Source organism: Struthio camelus, chromosome 1 (genome assembly GCF_040807025.1).
Source record: "Struthio camelus isolate bStrCam1 chromosome 1, bStrCam1.hap1, whole genome shotgun sequence".
NCBI lineage: Eukaryota > Metazoa > Chordata > Aves > Struthioniformes > Struthionidae > Struthio > Struthio camelus.
In genome coordinates this window covers 194,206,149-194,225,530 of record NC_090942.1, presented here as the reverse complement: position 1 = coordinate 194,225,530, position 19,382 = coordinate 194,206,149, and the positions used below count along the sequence as shown (strand labels likewise).

At 41.7% G+C, this 19,382-nt stretch overlaps 1 protein-coding gene across 1 annotated transcript in view; it reads right to left on the bottom strand.

The window, feature by feature from the left end:
- FOXO1 (forkhead box O1) overlaps positions 1-19,382 on the bottom strand; it is a 65,644-nt gene that overhangs the window by 3,876 nt on the left and 42,386 nt on the right. Inside the window, exon 2 of the mRNA XM_068929962.1 lies at positions 73-1,429. Within this exon, the coding sequence (XP_068786063.1) occupies positions 86-1,429 (1,344 nt within the window). The 3' untranslated portion in view covers positions 73-85. The remainder of the gene's footprint in view (positions 1-72; positions 1,430-19,382) is intronic.

The following is a 19,382-nucleotide window of genomic DNA, read 5'->3' as shown; positions in this document are numbered from 1 at the left end:
AGATTTTAAGCATTTGACTTCTCTTTTCCCTTTAAGCTGTTTTTCAGATTTATCATAAAAAGCACAGCTTACCTCCTACTACATCCTAGCCTGACACCCAACTGTGTGTGGTTGTCTTTACGCTGTGCTGAAAACTTTGGTTAGGCAATACACTGTCAAAGTTAAAATCTAACGTTTCTCCATCCATAAGGTCATTACGAATGATCGACTCCATGTCACAGTCCAATCGTTCAATTAACATGTCGTCTAAGTCACTGGGAAGCTTTTCCTGGTGGAGGGAAACGATTCCCACCCTTCCATAGCCGTTGCAACTGTTAACAGGGGCATACGGGTTCATAGCATTCATCTGCATCGGGTGACTCATAGGCACTTGTAACGAAGTCTTCACCGTCGACAAGCGATTTAGACCTGAAGTATGTGACATGGTGTTCACTGTGTGTGACAAGGCACGACCATTAACTGCAGGTGTTGGCTGGTTATGTCCTTGGTGAGGGCGGGCATTAGGGTTCATCATTTTGTTGTGGGGTGGTTGACTGCCATATGTTGGCATCACCGAGTTAGTGACCATCAGCACACTTTGGCCCAGTGCCCTGCCACCAGGCTGGGAAACACCAGTGTCTACTGATGCCAAGATATCATTGTGCGGAGGAGAATCAGAAGTCAGTAACTCCTTCAGAAGTCCTGCAGGACAATTGTATTGGCTCATCGATCCGTAGCTTGATTTACTGTCTTGAAGAGTCTGCATAGGAATCTGGGGCAAAGAGTTCATGCTAGCTTGAGCATAAGTAAATTTCCTGTAGTCTGGATTTGCTGAACCTATACTTGTGGTCGAGGATGCAAACGAGTAACCTGGCGTTTGCTGCATCAGGGTAGCAGATGAAGACTGGGTTGACACAGTCATTGATGTATTAGGTGACAAAAGATTAAGGTTATCCAAAAGATTTTCCATGTTCTCAGAATTACTCATCTCTGAAAGGCTGGGTAGAGTAGAAGTCATTTTGGTGGCCGACGACGGGTATACCATGGAGTGCACGTCCCCATCTCCAAGATCATCTTGCTCTGGCAAAATAGGGGAAAGTCTTCCACTAATTGTACTAGCATTAGAGCTAGTTCTAGGTCGAAACGTACTCCAGTTATCAAAGTCATCGTTACTGTGAGAGCTGGGGCTCGCCGGCCACTTCGAGAACTGTGATCCGGGGCTGTCACCGTTTCCCTCTTGACCAGACTGAAGGGATGCTTTTTTCTTGGCAGCTCTGCCCCTGCTTTTTGCAAACTTGCTGTTGTTATCCATGGACGCAGCTCGTCTCCTGGGAGATTTGCCGCTCTTTCCACCCTCGGGATTGAGCATCCACCACGAACTCTTCCCTGTTCCCTCATTCTGCACTCTGATGAACTTGCTGTGCAAAGACAGGTTGTGACGGATTGAATTCTGAAAAACAAAATAAGGTGTAAGAGCACAGGTTTTATTTCTGTTCACTTTCAAAGATCAGCCTATTCTGATGCTATATGCATAAGAGGCACTTCAGGAAAAAATAACTGAAAATGACTGAGACATAGAGCTTAATTTCCAAACACCGTACTCCTAACTGCAAGCTCCAGCATCAATGTATCCATAGAAAATGAGTTACTTAACATGCTCAAGATGACGTAAGTTTCGGGAAAGCCTTTCATGTCAAGTTTCCTTATAAGAAACCTACTGTAAGGATAGACCTTCTGCAGAGCCTGCTAAAACCCTTACTTATATATAATTTTAACTCGTTCAGATAGAGAGAAGAGAAGATGCTTCTCTTCTGGGCATGTTGATACTGATTTGCCTTTGCAAACATACCCTCGCTTTATTTGAAAATGTAAAAGGTAAGCATGAAAGAGGAAAACATGCCAGTCTGGAAATATCTTTTATCAGCTCACCACTTGGAACTGGCTAAAACAAGTTTGCAGAGTTGCAACATAATTTGTCTGCCACGTGGCCTGATCAAGTCTGACGTTCTGAAAAGTTAAATAAAATGTTGGAGGAGTCGTTCTGAAATACACATACCTCCTATAGGAGACGAAATATATCAGACAGTCAAATCTCACTGAAGATAGGACTACCAGCTTCGCTCTAATGAGTTCAAGCTGATTGCTTTTAGGCAGAGCAAAGTTCAGGAATGCTAGATCCTGTTTTATGGATCTTATAATGGAATCTCATCATGTACATCCCTAAATCCTGCCAATGCATCAGCCTGTGAGTATTGCCACTGAAACTCAGTGAGGTTCATATTAATTGTGTTATATGAGAATATACGTACAGAAAATCATTTGAGGATTAAGTTCCAAGTTGTATATATAGCATCACAAATTGCCTAAGAAATCACGAGGGAGAAGGGAATGCAAACAGTACAGACGAAACTGCATTAAAACTCAGTCTTAAAACCATCTTACTTTTTCAAAATTAATATTTTAATATGCAAAATCGGTTCTTCTAATACTTGAAGGCACAAGATAAAGATATTTTGTCCCAGGACTGACTGGAGCTGCCAAAGCTCTTCATTATGTCCTGAGTAACAAGTTAGGTTCCGTGTTCTGTTCTTAAATATTAAAAAAAAATCCCAAACCCTCAAAACTAAAATTTAAAAATCCAAGCCCAAGGGTTGTCGGGTTAACAAGGGTTGTCAGGTTAACAAGAGACTATCCTTTGCAATACCAAGCTGCAGATAAACATTTTTTTTGTCATGTAATTTCTTGCAGAACACAAGAACACTATATCTACAGAAAAGTTGTCCTAAATTTTGAAATAACAGCTAACAAGAGGCCAGAAACTAAAAGGGTGTTGAAGCAGCCTACCACGGATGTTAGTAGGAGGGTAGGACAGTAGCATAGTCTGCAAGACACAAGTCTAGGATCACAATTTGTGAAGAACAGTAGAAGGGAACCACAAAACAACACATGAAATTGGAGATCTCAACATGGAAGTAGCTTGATTCCATTTATAAGCATTTTAACAGGTTCTGAAGAAAAATCTAGGGGAACAGAAACGGAAAGACAGATTCTGGAGGACAGTAGAAGTGTCCATCGCGACCAGCAAGCCTTGCCAATCACCTCAAAAACCAAACTGGCTACCAGATCATCATAACCTCATTCTGCCTTTTCTTCCTGTCTGATTTCCTATAGTTTTTCTCCTACCTATCCTCTCTAAGCTTTTATTCTGATCCCAAGACCCACTACCTCACCCAGCACCAAAACAAGAAGATGAACCAGCTCATCAAGATTTGCCTGCCTTGTGGCTCGAACCAGGGGAAGAGGGGAACCAGTTCTGGTCTCTGTCTACTTTTGCTGTATTTGTCAACCTAAAGTGCCACCTGTGTAACCACAACATCTCCAGAAACGCATCTTTCTCCACCTTCCCTACTCCAGCTGCGCATTTGCCTCCATCTGCTTTCTCAAACGTGTGGAAAACAAGCACTATTCAAAATCAGACTCCATGTGCAACACTAGATTACTAAGAATAATAATCTGACAAAATAGACATATTTCCTCACAACATGAGGTTTTGTTCAAAATTTCAGTTAGTTTTAAAAAACTAATTTTGAATGCTCTGCCATATGTAATTTTTTTCATCTTGCGTATCGTACTCAGTACTGATTTCCAGTGTGTGTGACAAAATGCATGTCAAGGGTTTTGTCCCCAAAACTCCTAAACATTTTCTTTTCTGATGGTCATCTTCAAAACTACCAAGACGCACATCTTGCCTCATTCTCTCCATGTCCAGCTGACATAAGAAAAGGAGCAACAAGAGGGAGTCATGCCAGGTGAAAGCAGTTATCTCAGAGGGCCTGACTGAAATCAGAAACTGCAGGTTCAAATTCCCTGGAAGGGTCATGCTAAGCCCGGAATAGTGGAAGGCCAGCTGGCCAAAGCAGGCTTGGACATCTGCAAAGGTCAACAGAAACTGTCACTTTGGGGCCCAAGAAGAAACCTCCAGCAGAGGAGGGCAGGAAGAAGCTGGTACAGGACTGTAAAACCTTATAAGTAGCAATGCCCTGGGAAGCCTACCTTGTTCCCCATGAGTGCAGCCTCACCCTCATACAAGGGCACAAAATGCTCTTTGATAGCAAAAGACAGCAGAACGCAGCCGCATGTCAACTCAGGCTATTTCCAGTGCAGCAGAGTCCATACATGCTCCTGATTTTCAAAGCCTTTCCAATCTCTCTTCCCCCTCCAAAGAATTAGTTTTAACATATTATCCCTGTTATTCAAATTATTGCTGATATTTATTTAACTCCTTATTTAGTTTTGAAAGGAAACTAATCTTTCTAATGTTAACTAATTAACATATGTCTGTATCTCTCCACTACAGGTAACTAGGCAATCAAAACCTCATCCTCTATCTATCTAGCTATAGGACACTAGAGAAGGCCTGGAAATTTTCTTTTCACGAGGTCTGGTCCTGCTAGATAACATTGTCTGGGGCTTCCCTCGCTTAGGGGAAGTTTATGGGTCCTTGGCTGCATACATGGCTTAGATCCAACGTCTGCCCTCCTCCACTGCTGGCATTTTAGCTGCTGGCTAAGGAGGACAGAAGAGACCTCCTTTGGCGATGAAAAAGCCACTGTCTGGCTGGCCATTCAGAAGCCACTGTCTGGTTGGCCATTCAGAAGCCACTGTCTGGCTGGCCATTCAGCCTTTTCAACAGGCTGAGCTCCCTGCTTTGACACGCTGTTGGCTAGTGATGGTGCGGTGTCAGGAGGGCAAGTCAGAAGTCCATCTTTGGACTTCCATGCGGCAACGGAGAGCAGCAGTGATTTCAAAGGGCCGGGACGCCTCGGAAAGGCAGCCCCACGCAGCCCTTTGTTCTCACTTTAGGGACACAGCTGAATGCAAAGCTGACACAATTCCAGATTTAGAAATGTCGCAAGAAAGCTTTTCTGCATGTCTGTTGATTAAAAAACCTCCTGCACCAGTTCATTTTTTTATTGTATTTTGTAAACAGACCCTGTTGGCTCAGACCTACTGTTTACTATCAAAATAAGCATCTCAAACACACAAAACATCAGATGTAGAAAATAGCGTGCTAATATGCAATTCCTTCTTCCCTGCAAAAGAAGTGTTAAATATTTAAGAAATTACTGCTATTCCTTAGTCATCAAAAATACTATAATCTGGTATTATTGTACTGAGGACATCTGAGGTCGCTCTTTGAGTAACAGAGCTGTCTCCTAACTGTGCCAACAATGAAAAAAAAATTTTCCTAACAGGAAAAGGTTTGCGGCCCAGAGCTTGTTACATAAATTCCTGTTTTTCACGCAGCCAGCAGGACATTAAAGAAGCTATGATTTACTAACTTGGAAAAAGTGTTGAAGAGGTAAATCTTGTGAAAATATGCACCGCTGTTAATGATGTTGTGTCTACAAATCTTTGCCAGACGCAAACATGACCTGATAAAAAAGTATAGTTTCAGCAGTGGGACTTGGCAGCCAGATGAGCAGTGCGGCTGTCAGCAGCCCGAGCGCTCCTCGGGATACCAGCCGCCGCGCCGCTGCCGCTGCCGGGGCCCCGCCAGCCTGCAAAACCCTGCAACCCACCGTTTTCAACAGGCCTTTGAAGCAAAACCTCCAAAACTTGACCCGGATTACGTGAAAAAGCGGCGGGCTGTATTCGAGCCCAGCGTGCGTGCCCGCGCAGACCGTGCCAGCTCGCTTCCACGGCGCCCAGGCTGGAATTTTATCAACACCTCATTACGGCTCCAGCAGGACTGCTGCCACCTGGGGGGTGTTTCCTGGGATTGAGTTCATGTATTTGACGCAGGGTTCAGAAAGCCTCTGCTCTGATTTGGCCTTCAAAAGAAGTGCCATACTTCAGCCTGACAACCAGGAACTGTGAATATGCTTATCGTTCCTTGCTGATTTAAGAGCCAAAATATACAAACCCAGGATTTGCTAAACACAGCGTGATGAGCAAATACCAGCTAATGAAACTAATGAAGCCAACAAAATGATTCATTTGAAGCCCTGCGTTTGTATCATTCAGCCGAGTTTCCAACTTTTCCTAAAGCCGAACGCAGACTACTGCAAAAACACCCAGCTTGGAATTTTTCTTCTAAACAACAAAATTGACTCAACCGCTTTGCATTTTAAAGCATTTAAAGTAGTAAATGTCTCAGCCATTTATTCCCTGGATGCAAATAGCTCAGCTGATATCTAACACTATATTTAAACCCAAGAGATCATTCATATTAAAAAAAAGCAACTTGACTACTGAAAAAAATCATACTCCTCTCAAGATTAAAATAGAGACGTAATTGTTTTTCAGTAAATTGTTTTCCATACTATTTTACTTCAAGAGAAACACATGGAAACACATTTGTTTTATGAAACTTGACAACATTGTAGTTCTGTTCCAAATTAAGAGAGGCTATACAACTAAGTGGGTCATCTTTCTTCCACACAAATAATTGGAATACGCACAGAATAGGGAAGCAGAGAAGAACCGCTGCTTAACCTCATTGTAGAGTTCTCCAACTAGGACGTAGATGGTGGGTCTGAGACACCCAAGTCTCGTGAAAACACTTAAGATGATTGCCCATGGCTTCTGCCTCCCTCACACACGGACACCAACATCAAGGCAGCTATAAGACAGATTTGGAAGCTTGAAATAATCTTTCAGGGAGTATGGCAGTCGAGATTGCTTTAGCCATAACCAGTTTTACCTTACACACCTGCTAAGAAATTCAGGCTCAGGAACTGCTGGGAGATAAGTTCAGAAACTCATCAACTAGCAACATATCAGCACTGCTGAAAGTTGTCTATTGTGATCACTAGGGACTGGCAACCTAGTGAGCCATGTTAGTCTTCCACATTACTGACAGCTTACAGGAGGATGCTGCACAAGTGGAATCACTCTGTGGAAAGAGCACCAAAGCAAAAGCCTGAGAGCAGAGACGGGAAGACTCAAGGATTTCCTTATGTTGTTACAGAGGACAACAGACCTGCCTCTCAAGGTGTGCGTAATGGGACTCCACAACAGTTCCAGATGTTCGAATCACCCTCAGCGACAAGCATCACTATAACAGGAAGTAATTAAAAAAAAATCTCCTAGGAAAGTACAACAAGAACCTTCAAGATGTCCACCACCATGCTTCTTCAGGGATCTTTGAGCAGTATCAAACAGAGAGCAGCAGGGGCTAAGCCTAGCAAGTGGCATCATGTAACATCTGTCCAAAGTTAACCTAGTGACACAGGTAAGACTGCTCTGAATAGTGATGCTGTCTGCACTTGCTCTGCTGTGGTTTCCAGCCATCCTGCCAAGTTTGCAGGAGCAGGGTGAGGAGGTTAAGAAGCAAAGAAAACATAGATAACCCTAGATGTGCCAGGATTTCTTTGGGTACAACAGGGTGGTGTGATAAGGCAATCCTGTTTGTCTTGTCTACTGGCTATGAGATATGAGAAGTTCAGATGTGCATACTGCAATGGAGCGCAGGGTTACCTTCGAGTTACTGTTCTACGTCCAAAAATGTTTGGTCAACAGATAGCACGTGTTTATAAAACAGTCTTAACTGTATTTCTCTATCAGGAGCATTCCTGACACTGCAATGTTCACCAACAGGATTACACATCTGGCTGCAGTGTCAGAGACTTTAGCTGTTAATGAAATAGCCATCTTTGCCACCCAATTGCAGCACTCTTTGATTACAACCCAGAAACCTTTCCTGCTGTCAGATAGAAACATGGACATAAAGCATGCCACTTAGCCTCAGGTCAAAGAGTCATAGCTAGAAGAGGCTGGCAATTTGCCACCTGCAGCTGCATGAAGGTGGAAGGGCAGGATTTCCTCCCAAACAGGTCATGCTTTTTTGGGTCCTTTGTTCTGAGGTGGGGGGGTGCTTTTGTTTGACTTCATTTTTGTCCTGTGCTGTTATATGGTCCAGAAGTGTCAGCTGGGAAAAGTGCAGAAACACTTGAAGCCTACTACAGGGACCTTGTACTCTTTCTCTGTGCTTTTCACGATGGGTAGGTCCCAAACCTAGCGTCTATCCCAGAACTTCAGTCATGAAACGTTATGCATCCTCCAAACACGCAGAGACCTTCATAGACCACTTTATTTGATGAGATTTCAGCAAGGCATCCCTTGTGTCCTGTTTGAATATATAAGAACGAGAAAGACTATAAGCTATCTACCATATGGTCGCTATGCATGCCTCTCTTGGACGCAGGAGATCTCTTGTGCCCATATTTCCGTGGTGTTCATCCAAGTCCTGCTCTTTCTGCAATTAAGTCTGCAGATTTATGATCTACATTTGCTCTTCACAGCTGTGTAAGACTGAACACTTTGGACACCAAAGGGCTTGCCCATTCTCCTGGTTCAATCCTGCTGCCACACGTGGGCATGAGCAACTGGAGGGGATTTCACAACCTCCATAGCTTTCTCCTGTGGAATATAATATGTAGTATCAGAAAACACGTGTATAACTCCAGCAGACACTGCTATTTAAGAGACTTGGCTATGCATACTTACGTGTCAGAACTAGGAACTCTACTGACATGTATTTGCAAAATTCCCAGTGGGTATCCCCAGATATGTTATTAATCTCTTTTTAATTATAGGCAGATTCATTTGAAGCACTTTTCCATAATGGCAGTTTGGACATTTCCAGTGGAAAGATAACACCTGCGTACTCTCCCTTCACAGAGGTTTAGAAAGCCTGAGTGTGAAAACATGAACAATGTAAAGCATAAAATGAAAAGCACTCAGGGCAAGCACATACATCTGAAGACCATTCCAGATGTCACAATCCCAACCAAAGCGTCTTATGATCACCCTTATGCGCTCTGTACTTCCGAGAGAGGACAGGGACACAAACCGGTTAAAGATCAACTATATCAGTGCCAACACTCTGTTTTACAACTACATTTGTTTCTATAACCACAGTACAGACACGGTACAATATCAACACAGAATATACCAAACACACAAACATTTCTTAGCATTTCAAAGCCGAGGAAAATAAGTGACACTGATTAGGAAAAACAACAGACGAAGATGCATATGAAAATTGTAGGATTTTTAAGAGAGGTTTATGAAATGGAACTTCCTCCCTCTCCGGTAAAATCATTTGGGAAGCCAAGACAGCTAACAGGCTTGTCTAAAAGCAATTCATTTTCAGGGGTGAAAAGAAGGCAGCAAAAAGAAGGCAGCCATACAGTAATATGAAAACAGAAAAGCAAATTGCAATCAGTATAAAACACAAATGGAAGTGTAGAAAGTAAGGAAAGATACAAATATGAGACAAAAAAAAATCCACAGCCAGTAGGGCTAACTTTAGGGATCCAGATAAACCCTAGTATAGCTTCAGTTTTGTAATGGCAATAAGACTGCTATTACAGCAGACAGAAAAAGATGAGTGTTCAACAAATACACGGATTTAGTATTTGCAGAAAAACAGACTGTTTTGTTTTCCACAAGCGTGGAACCTGTACGTATGTGTACATAAACATATCTGTATGTGTGTGTATGATGTATGAGATACATATGTCGAAGAGGAAGCATTTCCCAGGTTCATCAGTGACACAGGAGGACAAACAAACAACATCACTGAAGAGGAACATTTCAAACTCGGCATGCCCTGAAAACCGGAGCCTCCTCACCTACCACTGTAAGCATTCTCAGATCTCCGGCCTTCAGAATCTGCCTGTGCTGCAATTATGTCAGTCACGCAAAAAGAGCAAAGCAGGATGATCTATGCCTAACCTGCGTTGCCTGACATCAATCCCAAGGGATATGATAGAATAACTGATAAAGGATTCAATTAACAAACCATCAGAGGCCAGCAACATGATTAATACTTTTCAAAACAGCCCTACAAAATATAGGTCATCACATGTACAAGAAATACCTTTTGAAGAGATTATTAGTTTGCTTGAGAAAGGTAACTCTGTAACATCTACAGATACACCGATGTCACACTGAATGACTTCGCAGCCAAGATCAGCGCTATACAATACCACTAAGGTGTGCACATCACAGGGATTAAAGACAATCAGAAGTTTCTGTAGCGAAACAAGCAGTGGGGAACGCTGCAGAGATTCGTTACAGTGAGCAGCTCTGCTACTTACAATTGCTCACTGCAAGTTTTAATGCAGCAACCAAAAGTGCAATTATATTGGACAAAGCAAGCACTATGGTAGCGGTAACTGTTTGAAACAACACTGTTACTGAAAACAGAGCACGAATGGGTCACTGTAAAGCAAATATGAATCACAATTATAAGCAAAGTTTATTAAAACAAATAAAAATCTGGACTAATAAAGTACCTAATAAAGTTCATCCATACAGTGCTAGAACGACTAATAGTTTAAAATTTTATTCTATGTGTATATTAAAGAGAGACCAAGGGGCGTTTATTTTTTTTCAGCCAGTGGGAATAATTATGATCAGTAGGACAAAAATGTTAATCACTCATTTCCTGTTTAACAGACAGCCTGTTTCACCTCTGCCACTCTCCACGGTTACACCCAATTCATCACAAAGACTACAGTACTGTTTATAGAAAGCTTCCCCCTTTCTTCTTTTTAAATCTAAGCTGCCTTTTATTGACATTTGTTAGCTCTAATGAAGAGGCAGAAACGTGTATACATGCTAAATATATCAATACTAATTAGACTAGCAGATAATCGCAAAAAGAAGCACTACAAATACATTATCATCAATAAAAAGCAATAAAGTGAGAAATAAGCCAAAGTCTCAGTGTAAACCATTGAGGTGAAAAACATACTGAAATCTGAAAATAAGGCTCAATTTTTACAGGAGCCTTTGTGGGCATTTGGAAAACTTCCAGGAAAAAAGCGAAAGGGATAAGATTAACTTACCCCATCAAAGCTTTAGGAGTAAACAGCTGGAAAGATACCAGTCTCTGCCTGAGGAGTCACATAAACTTTACATGTTAAAAGCCCTGGATAATGACCAAAGCAGTCATTTGCTACTTTCCTATGTAAAAGCACATGCAGACCTGACCCTAAACCTTTGTTTTCAACTGCTCAAATGATAACCTGGAGGGTTAGAATCACTGTCATGAACTGATGGATTTGCACGCAACGTGCTACCGTAGCACTGGAAAATTCGTATTAAAATTGAAGCTGGCAAAGTACGATGCGCTGACCACATGAACCAAGTCCATGACCCTTCCCTGGCGGCTGTGACTGGCCGTGGGCTAGCCGTGGCTGCAAAGGCTCAAGGACTTCCTTCACCTGCGGAAACTCCCGTCGTCTGGCTGCAGAATGGAGCAGCTAACGGTTTCCAAGCTGGGGTCGGAGCTGAGCGCACCTGGAGCCCCGCAGAGGCCACCTACGACACTCAAGAAGCACAAGCTCAGCTGGTGAGGCCAGCTCCGAGAGCCTGGTTTGTCTGCACAAAAGTCATCGAGCCCATACATATTGCTTACCTGGGGGAATCAGCCCACCAAGGGAGATGTACTGGTGCAATAAATGTGGAAAGTTGTTTATTGAGACTTTGTGCAGCTAAAAAAATATTAAACACATCTCCTTATTACACTGGTACCGATATAGCACAGGGAGCGTTTTCCTTCAGCAAGCAAGTGAAGGAGTCAGATTCTCCAGAAATGGGTGTCACTAAATACCAGCTTTTCAGAAACAAAGAGTCAATGAAAGAAGTAAGCTTCCTTTGCAGCAGGGTTAGCTGTGCCCCACAGGAAATCCCTGGCTGAAGGAAACGGCAATTCTTGTAAGAAGAAGGGCAAAAACCTTCCATTTACAGACTGAACAAGATCTTTTGCTACGTCTTTTCAAGACACGTTTGATCTTTATTTTCATTACATAAAGTGCAAGGGTAGGATATCAACATTTAAAGATATTCTCCCAAACTAAAAAAAAAAAAAAGAAAAAAAAAGAAAAAAGAGTTGAGTGGGTTTTTTTTTTTTCATTAGTGGATCTTCAGAGATTCTTTACTGCATCTAGCAGTAAAGATGCTGAAGGTTTCATACGGGCAAGGGGACAGTGTCAACTTAAAAAAAAAAATCCCTGTAGATTTCAGCTAATGTTGTATATCTCAGATGTTGCTGTAGTAACCATGAGAAATTGAGAGAAGACGACAGGGACATTTCTCTTCTCTTTGGTATCTTTCGCATAAGAATACAGTTCAGTGTATGAAGTCACCATTTTTTTTTTTTTCTTCTGTCAGTTCTCCCTGGATATGTGTATCATAAAAAGAGAAGATATACGATTTTCAGTTAATAGAAAAATTAGCAGAAAGATAGATTTAGCAAGTTTTTAATTAAAATAGCTTGAACAGGATTAGATTTCACTTTTCTTTCAACTATGGCAGGATCTGCAAATACATAGTTACAGAATATTGTCTTATGCAACCAACATTCATTCATTTTTCTGTGTTCTGTTTTTTAATACTTGGGTTTTTTTCTAAAATTACAAGACGCAAGTACCAATTTCCAATTACACCTTTTACGCATCTTAAAAATACAACACATATACTATGCATTATGTCTCTAAAGCTTCTTTGAACAACGTTTATCTTGGTACATTTTCCCACCACCACTACAGAAACATGTCAGACCACCATCACTCTCTTCTAGAGACCTCTTTTCAATTAAAGGTGGCTGTCATGGCCTAGTGGACTTTGTATAGCATAATTTATCACTATAAGGTTTGCAAAAAGCCCTCATCCAAATTTCATTGTAGCCTTGAACCTGTAACTATCCTGTATGCGCACTGCCCCCTTCCACCGGCTAACCAGTTTTAGGCACCTTTCTATCGAATAAGGTGTGGTTTGTACTTGAAGGGTTTTTAGTTTATTTTTCCTCACATGGGTCTCAGATCTTGGAGAAGTGATGATGAATGGCTGCAAAGTTAATGCCAGTGTCTTGAACACTGCTTTCCATGATGTTCTTTGGACTGAAGTTTCAAGAAACAGTAGCATTCATTGCTTTTTATGACATCTGTTCAGCATTATAAAGCCATGATCACCAAATCTTGCAAAATGTACATCACTAACTCCAATTTATCCAAGTTTCAGCAGACTAGGGGAGGTAGAATACTATTTCTTAGAGCAAGCTGTGCACACAGAGAAGGGAAATCTAAACGATAATTTCTTCCCTCACTTCAGTTTTGGAACCAATCCTACTCCTTCACTGTTGTAGGTTGTGCTCTGTACTTAACAGATCCTCGTTAAATCAAAGGACTATTTACAATTTACATACTGGCAAGTTCACATTCCCATAGAATGTCTTCTGGCAGCAGTGACTTAAACTGTCGGCTCTGTATTTACTTGCTTTCCTCCTTCCCAAATAAGAAGGGTAAAAAAAGGGAAAAGCATGTTTTTAAATGATGAGAATGAAGTTAATAGAGTAAATGCAAGAGTTTTGATGCATGAACATTCATCGTAATACACAAATATAATTTTTTTTTTTTTAATGAGAATAATTACCATGAGGAAAATAAAAAGGAAAATAACCCACAATGCTGTGGCTTATGACTTTTACATATGTACCTGCTGGTATGTGTCCCGTGTGGTTCTGCACCTCTCTAAAAGTATGACAGTTCCCAGAATGAGATGTTGTCATGCAAAAATAAGCTTTGTTGGGCATTTTTCTGTAGCCATTCCTATTTTTCTCCTGCTAACCAAGTCTTATATGTCTTCCCCCTGTATCCTACTACTGTCCATTTGATATCTCCAACTAGACTGGCCTCAGCGGAGGTTGCTCAAAGCAGACCTCATTCTTCCACTGACTTGGAGAGAACCTGGCACGAGGCAGCTCTGGGCCACCAGGTGCAATGGGATGGGTGCTGGAGAGGACACTGCCATCACCGTCACCTCAAGCACTGTCAGGAGGAAAAAAATGATTATTCAGATAGGATTCAAAGACAGACTGCAAGCATAAAACAGTTTCGGCAAACTCATGCCGGTGTTCTGTACAGACCACCGGCCTTCACTGTGTTTTTAAAAAGCGACTACAGAATCTTCCTTGTATCTAAGTGACTCTAGGAAATCAGTCATGGGCTTGAGCCAAGATCGGACATCCAAAACTACGCTAAAGCTTCAGAGAGGAGAAGAAAACACTGTTTTTGAAAAGCCTGCCATCCCTCTTCTCCAAACCCACAAGCTCAAAAAGCTCTTCTCAACTTTCCGATTAGACTCCCTCCTCCCGGAGGTCACAGGCATCCCTTGGTGCAAACTTCTTCATCTTTCCTCCTATCCCCACTCAAACCCCTGCCTAACGTCTCCATTCACAGCTCAGAAGATGTACAAGCTCTTCTCTGGGAGAATTTGCTTGCTAGGTCAGAACAGGGCAATTGTTTAAAATAAATAAATAAATAAATGGACAGGACAAACTTTCATCAGATTAAAAATAGCAGGGATGTCAGCAGTAGGAGCTGTCATTTGCAATAACTATCAAGACACAGGAAGTTATTTATTCTGCAGACCACATAAGGGCCTCTTCAAAAACAAGGATGAAACAGGGGAAAAAAGTAAGCATGTTTACTGAGGCTTGCTTTCCAATATTATTTATCTAACTTAAGTTTGCTTATAAAGTTTTATAATAATTTGTCATTGACATATCTCTGGATTTATATCCATGGATTTGTTAAACGGCTGGCAAACTCTAGGAAACAGTGAGCTCTCACTACTCTCATGTTATCTTTAGGTTATTTTCAGTTTTGAAGATATTACAGGGATGTTTCCACATTTTTGTTTTGTTTTTTAAAAAAAGTAAAGTCTTCCCCCGGAAAGTGAGGTCCTTTCAAGTATTTTGTTTGTTGATCACTCATACAGTCATAAATTTCTCACAGTATTTGGCAGACCATACTTTTTTTTGTTAAAATGTTTGTTTTTACTTTTTCAGTTATTGTTTAGACCCAGATCATAACATGCTTCAGGTTGTTTTGAACAGCAAAGAGGAAACAACCAATATTTTAACTTATATCGCCCTGTAACAACGTTAAGTGCCCACACAGCAGTATGCTGCCTATTCAGTATTTTCAACTTTCTTCCTGTCCATTGCTGGCTTACAACAGCAAGAAGATAATTCACAATTTTACACAGCTTTGCAATACGTAAACACAGCCACGATTTGGCTTGCAAGCACGGGCAGAACAAAACACAAACAAAAAGGAGCGAGGAACAGGACAAATAAGGAGCGGAATATAAAGTATTTGCTGAAGATTGATTTTAAAATCATAGAAAACTCAAAACTCTTCTAGAGTCCGTGCATGCACACAGGTACAGCCCCTAACACGGGCCAGGTTGAAGAGAGCAAGAAAGGAACAACATTCCAGTTGCATTAGATGCCTTCCTTTGGCCATCTTGGGGAAAAATAAAATATCTTCAGAATTTAAGAGCCTGGGTTTGGACATAAGAACAGATGGATGTATCAAGTTCTCCAAACACAAAGGCACAAATAACCAACTCTTTCTGCTCTCAGTGGGCAAAGAAGGTGGCCCCACCTAACAATGCCTTCCCTTGGCTCACTCTAATGCAAGCTTTAAAAGATCTCATTCTCTAGGAAAATACAGACTTCTGACTCTTCAAAATGAAGGCACTTGGCAAGATAACTCCCCCTCCCCACTGAAATCTGCAGTCCACCCAATCAAATCACAGTTTGCTACAGCGATCCAAAAATATCCTCCTTTTGGAACTGGAACACATTTACCGGCTTCTGTGCAGCATATTTTTGGCAAACCAGCAACAACAGAAGAATCCCTTCCCCTCACTCCCTAAATTCAAGTGATTCACTAAATAAAAGTGCAAGGACACTTGCAAGAAAGAGCAGACCTGCAAGCCTGTAGCGTAGAAGAGTTCATGGAGATTAGGCTGTGCTAAATTATTGCCGCCTGGGCAATAACAGTTGGGGCAAAGATCGTTTTCCTGGAGATTTGACCATGTCCATCAACCTATTAATTTTTTTTCTCCCTCTGCCAGCTGTACATATGCCATGCTTGACATCAGGCATCACCATTCTCTTTTATTTTACACTACATTAAAGCATGCCAGCTTGAGAAAGCTGCATCAAAGGAGCCTCTCCAATAGACCCATGTTGTATTGGAGCCTCTGTAACAAAGCTGGTACCTGAAGCTTCAAAACAGCACTGGTAGAAGCTGAGGGTAAACACAGCATTTTACCTGCTTCTACATTTGAGCAATATTGAACACATACAATACTCAAGCATATTCAAGCACTTCCAAAGGCTTGGCCTTAAATGGCAAAAGTAAGCTTACCTACCCTACTCCTACTCCCTCCTTTCCTCTCCCAGCCCCCATTTACTGCTCCCCAACTGAAATAAAAATATTAAAATCAGAAAAAGATGGCAACTAAATAATTATCTGCTCATAGGGAAGAGTCTTGGTCTTAACATTTACAAGCTAGCAGTTGTTTCCTCTAAGCTCAAGTTGATACCTCTTAAAAAGGCTACAGGCAAAAACTACTCTGATTTAACCAAGTGTTCCTCATTTAGTTGGTAGGGAGCGGGAAGTGAAGGAAAGCAGAACATTTTTTCTAGGCATGGCACTGTAAAAAGGTACCTTCCAAACTCAGCTTTGGAACAGTGAGTGAAGGATCTGGACGTAGTACCTCAAAAATATCTAGGCACCCACTCCTATTTTAACAAAGATTTTTCCTCCCAACACACTTCTTTTAATAGTATTCTCATGGCATTAACTGACTTCCACCTAAAAAACATACTGCATGGGTGAGGCTCCAATAGTGGAAAGAGGAAAAACGGATGTGGGCTCAATTCTTCTTTTTCCTCCTCAATTAACTATAGAAGGACTTCTGATGTACTCCTCCACTGCTGCCTACTTCCTTTAAAGATAGGCCTCTCTTTCTGGGACATCTGATAAGGAAGCTTAGAGTTGTCTTACTCCTTGTTTGTTTAACAACAACAACAACGAGCCCCGCACCCCACACTCTCCTACATGCACATATATATACACATTTATTTTCCAAGGAAAGCATTAGCTGAGGTAATTTCAACAACAACAAATACAAATCTCCTTGCTGTACTTTTTTTTTTTTTTTTAATAAAGTGATATTTTAAACAGAATTTTTTTTAAAGCAATTTTTGCCTATTTCAGTCAATTTTTTGTTAGATATTCAAACACGAAACTATTCAGTGACGGGCATGAGCAAGCAAAGCATTAAGATACAAATTCAGCCCTATGGAGAACTACAGAGAAGTCTGTAATCCACACAAATTCCAGCTGCTGCAGTTTCTACACATTATGGTTGGCTAATTAAAATTGCAGGAACATGTTTAAAGAAGGCTTAAGGTCCGTTTACTTTCAGAAAGAAATTGTCAAAGAGCAGCAGTGACAATATGCTTGCTTCCCGGCACACTTAATGGCATACCGCAATCTTTTAATGCTTATCAGCTTTCATAATTCCTCTTCATCATTACCCAAGACTGCCACAGAAGTTGCCCACCTTGTAAAGCAAACACTAGATTTATCACCTCTCAAGCAGCCTTAACCATACTTTTTTATTTTTTAATCAAATCTATCAGCAATTTTTCCAAAGGTCTCGGTCAACTTTTCAAAAATGCACCCTTTCTACTGTAGCTGTTTTCACCTTGAAGCCCACAGACACTTCAAGCCCCTGAACCCTGAAAATAAGTCTTCAAAATGCAGCTAGGAAGGTAAATTTAGTCGTATGTCCTCTCCTACAATTACACTGGTGTTCCTGTAATCCTTCCTTAAGTGCACGTGTACCACCAGTAGAAAATAGACAATTTTGAGCTGTTGACTGTAGAACCAGACTAGAAAGAGAACCACCTTGAATTAAACCCAGCCTCCAAACTTTGTCAAAAGGCTGATTTAGAGGATAAGCCTGAAGGGGATTAACATAAATAAGATGTCAAAGTACACTCAAACAGCAACAACTTCTTGCAAACATTACAGGGTAATAAAAACCAGAACATTTCAGAACCAACACTGCAGAAAATAAATCACTATGCAGTCTGTGCTCCAAGAAAAGCTCTTCTGTTCCAGGGCTCTGGGACCTAGTAAACTCAAGCAAAATTTTTTCTGTTGCAGCAATGCAGTTGTGAGGCAGAAACACAACTCGGTGAGACCATAACCAGAAGTGTCTGAAACAAGTAAAGGCAGAGGTCTACCTGCAACGAACTCATTTAAATTTAGAGCAGGGGAACTCTCCTGGAAGACTGTTGTGTTGTCCAGCTGGAAGGGAGGCACTACCATCCTTCCACACTCTTGCAAGCTTTGGATCCCGGCATTTCAGTGTTGCTCCCCATAGTCAAGCTTGCACTGCAGAGGGGCAGTTGTCCTCATTTCAGTGGCCAGAACGGGAAGAAGCAATTCAATAGCGGAGAACTGCACAGTTTAGAAGGGGACATTCAAAAAAATCAGTCAACAACAGAGATGCTGCCCTTGCAAAGGCCAGGGACATGGCAAGTCATGGGTTTGTCAGCTCCAAGTCCTGCCTTCCTCCTCTCCTTTCCGCCACAAGAGGCGTAGAGCTTTCTGGACCTCAAAGGACCATTCTTATGGAGAGACCAAACAGGCCCTCACCCACAAGGTGTGGGAGAAAAAGGAAAAACAAGAAAATCAGGGACTAGGTTAGGAAGTTCTGCCAATTTGTGAAGATTTCCCCCACCCCACGTGCTCTATTGCTTACATGTAAAGCATGCATATGACAGTCATCGAGAAACTTCACCTTTCACCACCCCAGCAAGCTGTGTCATTCCAGGTGTATCAGATATGTAGCCACTAAGATTTCACAAATGTACCACCACCATCACCTCTTGTTAAAGAGACTTTTCATGTTTCACCACTTCATTTGCCCTCTGATAGGTAATGAGCAGCAGCTATAGCACAGGGATTCAATGAACGACGATACAGCCTACGTCACCGCGCCAGCCTGAGCTGCATTTCAACACACGCATCGGAACGTCCCCACTACAGAGGATGCAGGTACCGGAAGGGAGCAAAGCAGCAAGCCAGGGAATGTAACTGCTCTAATACTCCCAGCTTATCCTGCGTATGCTCTCGCACACAGAGCTCCACCAGGGCTTCCACGACCCCCAGTTAGGGGGGTGTTCCTGCGTGTTTTTGACTTAGAAAAAAAAGCAACTAGTCTAAAATAAGGCAGGAATAAGAGATGTAATTAAACACAAGTGAAAAGATATCGGAGGAAAAATCCACAACAGCATTAACGGAGAGAATTTAAATAAATACACCTCATATCATACAGAAGTTTCACCATAGCTGCTCCACGAGCCACAGCACATAGTAATATTTTTCACCCTTTAGAATGACATCAGCATAGCGTTTAATTGCACAAAGATACACCAAGCAGGCCAGGACAGGAAGTGAGGATTATCTAAGAGCATGATGAGGAGAGTCCCAGGCAAGCTGAATTACAAAAGC